Source organism: Loa loa (genome assembly GCF_000183805.2).
Source record: "Loa loa unplaced genomic scaffold supercont3.12, whole genome shotgun sequence".
Classification (NCBI taxonomy): Eukaryota; Metazoa; Nematoda; class Chromadorea; order Rhabditida; family Onchocercidae; genus Loa; species Loa loa.
In genome coordinates this window covers 418,341-428,252 of record NW_018108192.1, presented here as the reverse complement: position 1 = coordinate 428,252, position 9,912 = coordinate 418,341, and the positions used below count along the sequence as shown (strand labels likewise).

The 9,912-nt window shown below is 36.6% G+C and overlaps 2 protein-coding genes across 2 annotated transcripts in view; one reads left to right on the top strand and one right to left on the bottom strand.

Moving 5' to 3' along the window:
• Nucleotides 1-5,378, bottom strand: part of LOAG_16670 (Sec8 exocyst complex component specific domain-containing protein) — a gene marked incomplete at its 5' end in the record, with an annotated part of 8,579 nt that extends 3,201 nt beyond the window's left edge. Inside the window, 13 exons of the mRNA XM_020449320.1 lie at nucleotides 33-267; nucleotides 587-784; nucleotides 912-1,154; nucleotides 1,303-1,602; nucleotides 2,236-2,547; nucleotides 3,009-3,074; nucleotides 3,309-3,385; nucleotides 3,503-3,591; nucleotides 3,899-4,037; nucleotides 4,161-4,223; nucleotides 4,426-4,555; nucleotides 5,162-5,227; nucleotides 5,256-5,378. Of these exons, the coding sequence (XP_020307181.1) occupies nucleotides 33-267; nucleotides 587-784; nucleotides 912-1,154; nucleotides 1,303-1,602; nucleotides 2,236-2,547; nucleotides 3,009-3,074; nucleotides 3,309-3,385; nucleotides 3,503-3,591; nucleotides 3,899-4,037; nucleotides 4,161-4,223; nucleotides 4,426-4,555; nucleotides 5,162-5,227; nucleotides 5,256-5,378 (2,041 nt within the window). The remainder of the gene's footprint in view (nucleotides 1-32; nucleotides 268-586; nucleotides 785-911; nucleotides 1,155-1,302; nucleotides 1,603-2,235; nucleotides 2,548-3,008; nucleotides 3,075-3,308; nucleotides 3,386-3,502; nucleotides 3,592-3,898; nucleotides 4,038-4,160; nucleotides 4,224-4,425; nucleotides 4,556-5,161; nucleotides 5,228-5,255) is intronic.
• A 91-nt stretch (nucleotides 5,379-5,469) lies between these two features.
• On the top strand, nucleotides 5,470-9,304 carry LOAG_00095 (zinc finger protein). Its single transcript, XM_020445341.1, has 5 exons — nucleotides 5,470-6,332; nucleotides 6,822-7,062; nucleotides 7,696-7,795; nucleotides 8,044-8,259; nucleotides 8,444-9,304. Exons 1-4 carry the CDS (start codon nucleotides 5,645-5,647, stop codon nucleotides 8,086-8,088), a joined length of 1,074 nt encoding a protein of 357 aa, XP_020304189.1. The 5' UTR covers nucleotides 5,470-5,644; the 3' UTR covers nucleotides 8,089-8,259; nucleotides 8,444-9,304.
• The last annotated feature ends 608 nt before the right edge of the window (nucleotides 9,305-9,912 follow it).

Genomic DNA, 9,912 nt, shown 5'->3' with positions numbered 1-9,912 from the left:
AAATCCACCACAACAAGGACAGGAAAATTTACCTATGAAAATTTCAGATTCTCTTTCATTTCGGCAACATATATCACTTTCCGATTCACTTGTGGGTGAAATTGCAGAAGGCGTGTTGACCGAGGCAGTTGAATTATCTTCATAGTTGCTTACCATGAACCAGTTTGGTAAACTCTTCAAGAGACGTGATATATCTTCGTCCACTGCCCATGCTGCACTTATTTTACGCTTTTCTTTATATCCATCGTCATGGCTCACACTGGAAGCCTGAACATCGCTACCAGTCACGTAAAAATTTCATCTGGTTCTATTGCACACACAAGTTTTCAAATCCAAAGTTAGGACTTGAAGTGTCAAATAAAAAAAATAAAGTTTGAGTCATCGGAAGGTAGACTGCTAAGCAAACCTTAATGATATGATAGCAACATGCATATGAAATATTGAAATATTTTTGGAGAATATTTTGAGTGCGCTGCACAACAGTATTACAAAACGTTTCATTCAATTTGGGCGTTATTAAATCAAAGTATAAAGTCCAAATATGTCAGAGAAGGAATTCGTCGCGCATAAAGAGAATAATTCTTACCACAGAATCTTTTCCCTCTGAAGTGGGCTTCCAGGAAGACAAGATCTTTTCATAGACATTATTAGCGCTATCCGAAAATTCATCAATAACAAGCAACCACAATGCTGATAATCTTTCTGTATATTTATCCATGGCAAGAATCAATTTTCCGATTTGGTTACAAACTGAGTAAACATTCCAACAGCTTCCCAAAACTTTCTGCAAATAAAAAGTGACAAAAGAATGAATCCACGACGCACAAAAAGATATACTCAAAAATGAAAACATTTGAGGATGATCTATACTGAGCAGTTTCAATTGGAAGTACGTGAAGTTAAAAACTTACTGGATTAGGGTAATGCATAAGAACACGCCAAGCATCCTGTTCCTTGAGTGCTTGCTCAGCAACAGCTTCAAGTTTGCCTTTGAACTGATCGATGAAAACATTGACAATGAATGAATGTAAGTAAGAACGCAAACGACAGGGTTTTGCATTTGTTTCGGTTTCACGCTCATTGCAGAAAAGCTCAAGTTGTGGATAAAGAGCGGTAATATTCCACGGTGACGACGGACATATCAGAGAATGAAGCTGGAAAACGAAAAATTGGGAATGCGAAACTAACTACTGCAAGCAAATATATAAAAATTCAGTTCAACTATCTCCTTGTATTCAATTTCTTTTTTGTAGTTTACAAATCATTAAAGAAAATCTTGATAATTGGAGAAATGAAACCGACCTGCTTAATGGTTTGTCCGGACTGAGTAGTAAGTGCGCAAGCTGAAGCATCAAATCTGAACAAGGTAACTTTTTCTGCAGCTGATATATTTGATTTTTGCATAACTAAATTGGAAGTATTGCCATTTTCTGTGATATATTCATCCACTAGATCTTCAATTATAGCCTGTGCTGTTTCCCAAAAATTTTCGGACAAGGATGATACTTGTTCGTCATCGCCCAAATCGTTTCGCCGCAATTTTTTAAGTTCAGCATCCATTACAAGATGGGCTTCATAGCTACTATGAAACTGACTTAGCACCTGTGCAAAGAATGCATTTAATATAGCTGCTATTACTGCTAAATATAGTTTCCAATGTTAAATATAGTTTCCAACCAGAATATGGTCCGCCGGGGCCGCGGCACGTGCTGAGTAAAAAATAAGTGGGGGTTATCCTTGCCAATATTTGATAAACTAATGCATTAGGTTTAAAGCTTATTTTCAAATTAACAGAATTTATTATTTTTGAATATCTTTGGTTCCTGCTACAAATAAAAAAGCCAAAATGGGCAAGAAAAGGTTGCGAACCACTAGTATAACAGAAAATATGAACTGTTTTATTTGGACAGGAAGGAACATCTGGAGCAAAATTAGCAAATATGGAAAAAATTGAAGTAGATAGCTGATCCACAATTATAAGGACCTGAAAGGTATAGATGTCTGAAAGATATCTGAAGGGTGTCTTAATTCAGTTCTAATTTATTTCACTGCTTTGCTAAAAACCTCAAATCTCTCCAACTTTTTCGTTTATGGTAATATAGTAGAAACCAAGAAATCTTTTGCCACAAGTAAAGAGGTTTTATCTTTGAAAGTGATAATTCCGTAAAACAAAAAATGAAAAAAAACAAATTCGAATATGGTAAAGCCTAAACAAGGAAACAAGGGAAACAATACCAACTGCATAAACTGAGCCAAATTTTGTTCATCGCCTTTTTGATTTCCATCAAACGCAACACAGACTACATTCGCCGATGTATGTATCAGACGGATGAATACTGTCGACGAACTTTGCAAAAAGCGTTGAAGTGTGATTGACAGTCTGCCGAATACACATAATGCGTGAATATTTTCGGCACAACGGGCAGCTACAGAATATGTGCCATTCGAGGTTACGCTTTCTTTTACATTAAAATGAGACATAATTTCAACGCATTCCGCTGATTCCGCAACTTTATTTTCCGGCAGCGACTTGATTATTTCAACAAGCTTAAAAGTAACACCATGAATACGTGTAACGGATTTAAACGGGTTACTTTCAAAAATAAATAAGGGAACGGAAACAAGTTAAATGGGAGTTGAAAACTGCAACTTATTCAGAGAAACGCAGGTGGCAGCCAAAGGAAATCTGAATATCATTTACCGTCATCAAAAAGTTATAATGCTTATTTTCCTGACATTATCAATAAATTCCTTATTGATCTACACATAATTTTTGACGGACATCTTTTAAAGATTTAGATTTAAGCAGGAGTCATAAGCATCATTCCGTCTAAAACTGATGTACAAAGAAGAAAACAGTCCTAGATTGTGAGCAAAGAGGCTATTGTAAGAGTTGGGAATAGTGACCGAAACAGATCGTAATTATTAGACTTTGCTTCCTCACAATTTTTAAGTGTACAACATCAAAATCACTTCTACACTCCCAATCATAAGATGTTAAAACTTACATGTTTTTCAAACGGCCGAACGATCAAATGATTTGTGATGTCACTAACAATCCGTTCTACAAGTTTCTGAAGCAAACACCCTAGGATTATAAGGTAACGTAAGGTAAAGAACAAATTTTGAAAAAACAAATTTTTAAACATAGACTTATTGAAACGTATCTTTTGCTTGAATAAAGTTGCAGTCAATGAAGTGGAAAAACTGCGCTTCTATCAAACTTTTACCAACAGCTGCTCAATACAAATTATTACAGACTTGAATAGAGAAAATTTTGACAGAAAAAAAGTTTTTTTCTAACTCACTTTTGACAAATCAAGCAACTGTGAACGTAACTGACTCAATCCATCAATGTTTGAAAACGGACCATTGAACAATAAATCTGGAATATTACATCATAAGGCTCATCAGTTAAAACGAAAATAATCTGTTGCTTCTGAAATCATTGACAACGAAAATAATCTGTCCCTTCTGAAATCATGGACAACGAAAAATAAACCTGCTTCATTTAAGGAATTTGCAGCTGAATGGTAATTTAAAGTGGACATGGCTGCCTCAACTTCACTTCCTAAACGATTCAATCCTTCTCTGTAAATAAATCGTGTGAAATACTCCAATGATCAGTAAATTTTCCAATACATTCAAACTCTGTAATACTCTAATTGCTGACACAACTACAAATCTCCTACAGTCCTATCAAGGAAGATTCACAATATTAACATATAAACTGTTTCGTTCTACCCATTTGCTAATATGTGACTGAACATTCTGTCCTGACTGGATTCTCACCAAGTCAAGACACTGTGTTGATGACTCATTTCACCTTGCTTTTACCAACATTTCGTGGTTCCCGTATGCGATTTCAAATATCATCAGAACTAGAAAATGAGAATACATTTGAGCCAGAATTGTGCTGACGTGTTTTTGTTGAGCATTTTCCATCCAAAGTCTTTTTAAGTCATCCCGCCTACATTGCAGCAAGGAACGACATGTGAGCAAACTACTACGTATGCTGTGTACTTTTTCACGGCAAGCTGAAAGATTAGACAAATGTATCACGAATTTTAAGGGTATATCTATGTATAAGACTGCTGTCCTGATGTACGAGTCTAAATAAAATGTTGCTTATTTAAATTTTAAAAAAAAAGAGAACCAACCCGTGATTCGAGTGGAAACATTTCTGAATGACTCCAAACAAGTCCCAACATCGTTCTCGTGCTCTGAAGATTTTTATCCTTTGATCAATTCTTACATCTTTTAAAATTTAATAGACTACTGAAGTGTGATTTCATGAACCAAACTGAAAAAGTTGCGTGAATGCTATCTACGGATTTTCTTGAATACAAAAACTAAAAATGAAGGGGAAAAATGAAGGGGAAGTCACTGTCATAAAGTTGGCACATTCACTTCTTTATTGCTTACCAAGAACCAGATGATCTATTTCTTTTGAAGTTTCAGCAAATCCAGCTTCCAAACGCCTACGATCCAGTTCTTTTTGGTCTGCCGAGGAGTTACTTGTCAATGTTCGAATCATGTTCAACAGTAAAGCGCTCTATCAAGAGAAGAAAATCACATTATCTCACTTAATATGGAAATATGTTTGATATATATCTCACATCTCACAGGACATGCCACAAGTGCGGTAAAAATTGTACTGACAGCCATCAAATGCTTAAAATATTGTTAGTTATTCTTTATCAACATCACTTGGCTGGCTTATTTCCTCGACAACCAACACGTATTTCTATTCATGGTATATGGTTGTTTCAAAACATAAAAATATGAATAGTAACAGCTGATAACCACTCGGTAATTTTTATAATTGACTAGGCTATAAGCGACAATACAAATCATACAAACTGCGAAGAACTGGGTATTCCCTGCTATTATCGGCTGAATATAACAACTAAAACACAAGACAGGAAACAAAAGAACTTCATTCACATGATGCTTCCGAACATAATTCCACCCCCAAACATGTTGGGTATAAAATTATACAGTATTCGAAAATATGCATCATCTATTCTTCTCTCTCTTCCATTTCGTCTACATATTACAATTCTCTGTCAACGTATTACACGCATTATAGTTTCCCCAAGAAATATGCATTCCTGCTAGGATCTTTCATGCACGCATTATCCTGACTAAAATAAGTTACCGCATTGTCCTGAACAGATCCGCCATGTTGTGCTCGTCTTGCTCTGTTGTTTGACATCCAGACAGCCTGTAAAAGACCAGATTTAATTACGTACACGACATTTGTTATTCGACATACCTCTCAAAAACACCGACGACAAGGTTTCCCGTCGAGACCGCCATGAGGCAGTGGATGGGATTGAAAGAAGGGAATGCGTCGGCGTGGTGTCGGTTGCCATCAATCAATCAATCATATTGGGCTGGGTGGAGTGGCAGGCGGTCAGACAGCTCCCTTCTCCGTTTCTCTGGAGGGAGAGTAAGGAGGAAAAGGAGAAACGGGGAGGGATCAGGGTGCCATATGGAATTCTGATGAGAGCAGGCGGGGAAAGGATTCGGGAGGCATTACGGGGGAGAGGGTGTAAAGAGGCAAGGGAAAGGATCCTCCCTGACTAACCATGGGAATCATCGTCATTAGTGATATAGATAGATCTCCTGGCATGGACAAATGAGGAAGAAGCAGGCGAGGCCCGCGAAACGGCTTTCCAGTGGAGCATTTCCGGAGGAAGATGGCTCAGTAGGGTACTCCCGAGAGCTGCTTTCTGCGGTATGGCGTTCTCCGTCATCCTCCCCTCTTGTTCACAACACAATCATCTCAGCAACAGAGGAACCGGACGACTCGGTCGAAAGTCCTTTTTGTGCTTCTGCCATGCAAGACGCGGCAGGTATCTTCCATGATGATACTTCTCTCTTGAAAGTTCCAAAGTATGAGCCGGATGATTTTGAGAGATGCTGTAGTGTCGGGGAGTGCACGCGATTTTCCAGATCGCAGTTTGCCCATTACGGATCCCTCAATGGATACAGCTCCCCCATTCCTGCAAGCTATCCAGTTCCCATCATTTCTGATATCAATGACTACCACAAGTCCTTTTCTGTGTTCACTGCTAATAGGAATTCCACACAGAGCAATTTATTTGATATTCCATCCACGAGTTTTTCTCGAGCCGACGGATCTACCGCGTCAACGGATTCAGAATCACCTTTGAAACGTTTGGAGCGATGCGTGCGAGCAAACAGTGAGGCGGGATGTTCAACTTTTGGGCTTTACAGAAGCAGTAGGCCTTCCACGTCGACAAGATATGCTTTGACGCAATCGCGCAGCAATGCTAATTCGATGAAATTACGCTTTGGATACGGTACATTTGCCCTTAGTATTGCATTATAATCTTGAACAAATTGTGAACTACAGGAAGTTTAATCATACGTCACAGTGCAATGAAGGGAGTTAGAACAGATAACTTAGAAACTTTGAGCCATCTTTCTGACATTTCGAATGATGTCGCAAGCCTTGGAAAAACGGTGTAGGCCCAGTTATTGTGAAGGAAGCGTATTGGAAATCCTTCATAAACAGGAAAAGGAAATCAGTTCTTTTGCTGAACAACTTTGGACTTTGTTTATTATAATACTTCAGTACATTTACTTGTATTTCAGTGCAAAAGGAGCGTTTCAGGAAATCCAAAAATTTCTTAACAACTCGGCATGACTAATAATTTGCTGACAATTTTTTAAATAGCCCAGGTGGATTAAATGCAGTCTAAAACTGTATGTTGGGAGCCGCATGCAAACAAAGGTTTTTTGTGTTCTGCAGCCATGTAGATTCTGAAAGATGTGATAAATTATTTCAGATTCAACGAAAGCATCAGCAGCAGATGCTTTAGGTGAATTGTCACAACTGGTACATCGAATTGGTACGGCAAAATTACCGGTGCCAGCAACGTCCAGTAAATGTGTTCCTAGCAGTATCACTAGTAATATTTTCACTTGTCTAAAATGTGCTCAGCGATTTGATACACTTGATGAATTAGTGTTACATATCAGTACAACAAAACATTTCACACGCGGATTAACCAAAAATCTAGATGCTGTGTAAGTTTTTCAATTTTTTGGAACATGGTACTTAGTATTTTGGTGGTTTCTCCAGATTTTTTGTCAGTCTTGTTCTGGTTCAGTCCAGTTTTAAGATCAAAATCTAACTGTACTGACAAATCCAAACGAACAAATGTTTAACTTAGAAATAGAAAGTAAAAAGGGAATGTTGCGGTATCGTACTACGATAATGTATATGATTGTATCCTTGTGGACTGAAAATTCAGATCTTTTCATACCCTGATTAGAAAATTTTTGGTGTCGTGAACTTCGTAACAAAGTTAATGTAGACATTTTGAGTAAGGGGGTATAAACTTTGTCCTAAGTTCGAGTAGATTTTTTGTTTGATTTGAAACAAATTTGCTAAGACTGAGGATAGGTGAATTTGTTTCGCTGCTAGCACTGTGTTATCTAACGGAGTGGTGGCACACTATACAAAATCTGTCAAAATGAACTTGCAACAGCAGTCAATAAACTGTCTTATTCACTTTGGCTTTTCATTAGACTACTAGTACCTTGGAGTAATAGTCATGTTTATAGGCTTGCTTAAAGCTTTTGAGGTATATACTCCTTATTCGTAAATCCGGAAAATGATATTTCGGAGAATGAGGAAATGAAAAGCCTATTTTTCAGAGCACCGTGGGAAAGAGATCGAGCGGCAGCAAATTTCGAGAAACAGGTGGCGTCATCGAATTTTCTAGCATCATTATTTTACACACAAAAATGTCTTGAAGTGAGTTTTGCCTTGTATAATTATGTATTTTTCATGTTTTTCAAACGAGTATCAACAAGATATAGCTGAAAATTATAGCTTATAGAGATTGAAACTGTATACAGTGGTTTCTGGTTTTTTAAGAAAGAGCAAGGGGATATGAGAAAGATAAATTCCAAGAGTTTGTCTTTCTAGACAAATTGGATTTTGTTATTTATGTTTTACTTGTCTTTAAAAATTCGTTTAATTTATGGATTGTAAATTTGCAGGTACCACAAAATCTATTACAAAAAAGCATGGACAATAATTTTTGAACGGGTTCCTTCAGTGTTGAATAGTTTATTATTATTATATTTACTGCAAACTTCAATAAATTAACTCTGAAATTATTGAGCCGGATCAAAATATGTACTATGGACAAAAAGTTGTGATAATTGAACTTGCGGTGAAAAGTGTTTTGATTAATGAAGACGGGTTGGACGCAAGTCAGTTTGCAAACTCTTGTACCTTTTAATTTAATCACCCTTTGATATATAAGGCGGAGTTTCAAACTATTCTTGCTTATTAATATATCAGAACATATTATTAACGTGTCCTATTCAACCTTAGGATAATGCTGTAGAATATCTGGGAAATTTTTATGTTGCTAAGATTTATTATTTACTTTAGCAGATTTAGTAAGAACATATTTGCTGTTGAGATCTAAACACCCTCAGTTTGTTCCGCGGCAGTGGCACTGACTTCACAACTTTCATGGATCTCTTCCTCGAGACTTGCGGATTTCAAAAGCAAGTAAATTGACGTGACGATTTTCTTTTCGGTTTGTCTTTCTCTTTTCTGGTTATTCCCCTCCGAGTCTATATGCTTTTAGTATGGATTTATGAAGTTTTTTGTTAGATTAACAGAAAACGTTTCCAAGCCATGATACAGACAGAGGTTATGGTGAAATATCGTAAGATATAATGTATCGAGTTACCTACAAATAAAATCGTCATGGCAACTGCAGCATTTCAGAAACTCCTAGTATAATGGGTATGATTGCCCTGTCATTGGGAAGATTTGCAAATTTGATAGCGCAAACGTGCAGCATGTGAGTACGTTATATGGTATACTGTTCAGATACCAAAATTTCTAAAGCAGTTTTAATTTCGGCTTCATAAATTTGTTAACTCATGCGTGGTTCGATTGTTTTAAAGCCAAAGACTGATTATATTTGATGAACTTTCTCCTCTATTGTTAATGTTATTTGTGTCATGAGGATTGTATCTTATTATTTTTGAAGATTGTGTACAGAAGTATTTACAGTAAAAAGAATATCTGTCAGAGAGTAAAGCAGTGCAACTGCTGTAAAAAGGAACTTGATAGCAAGACTGCTTATTATTGATTATTATGTTATTAGCATTATTTATTATATTTATCATTACGTTATATTACTATGTTATTATCATTATAGTGAAAAGACAAGGATAATGATTGGAAGATATTGAGATACTTGGAAAAAAGTGTTTACCAATAAAATATTTTGAGAAGGACTTGTCAACATTATTTTAACGTGACCAGTAATTACGTGGTATGAGACTAACAGTTTTGTTTCTTAATTTAAAATCAGATTGTGAAGGATGTTGAGATCATCCTTCATCTCTTAGTCTGTCTCATGAGCATTTGGAACATTAAGGTCGCGCGTTTGCTGAGTTTTAACCAGATAAGGTTTTATGTCTGGTGGTATTGGAATTTTCTCACACTGTCTTGCTGCTTTGCGACTTCCTCTATTCCTTAAATTTTAGTGAATAACGGGGTTATCTATTCACCCATAGCTCTGATTACTCTGTTTTCCGAACGGATATCTTGGCTTGCTGATCATATTTCACTTATCTGGTGAATGTTTGAATTCGCTTTTATCGCTGTTCTTTGAACACTTTCCGTTGGGAATCCTTCCATGTCAATCGCTTTCTTTTTCTTTACCTTCGTCGATTTCACTATTGCAGAAATAAAATTAGTAAGACATGAGTTAGATTACACATACATCGAATTTAGATCAGATTTTAGAACTGATGGAACTTATTCTGGTTAGAAACTTCGGCTGTTCCCATATTTCATGCCATGTCCCAAATACATAATTTTTTTTGTCAAATCAATAT

Excerpts from the sequence above, each read along its gene's own strand:
- LOAG_00095 (XM_020445341.1), top strand. The coding sequence starts at position 5,645 with ATGAGGAAGAAGCAGGCGAGGCCCGCGAAACGGCTTTCCAGTGGAGCA. Across the intron at positions 6,333-6,821 it reads GAAATTACGCTTTGGATACG|ATTCAACGAAAGCATCAGCA; the intron begins GTACATTTGCCC and ends AAATTATTTCAG. Across the intron at positions 7,796-8,043 it reads ACACACAAAAATGTCTTGAA|GTACCACAAAATCTATTACA; the intron begins GTGAGTTTTGCC and ends GTAAATTTGCAG.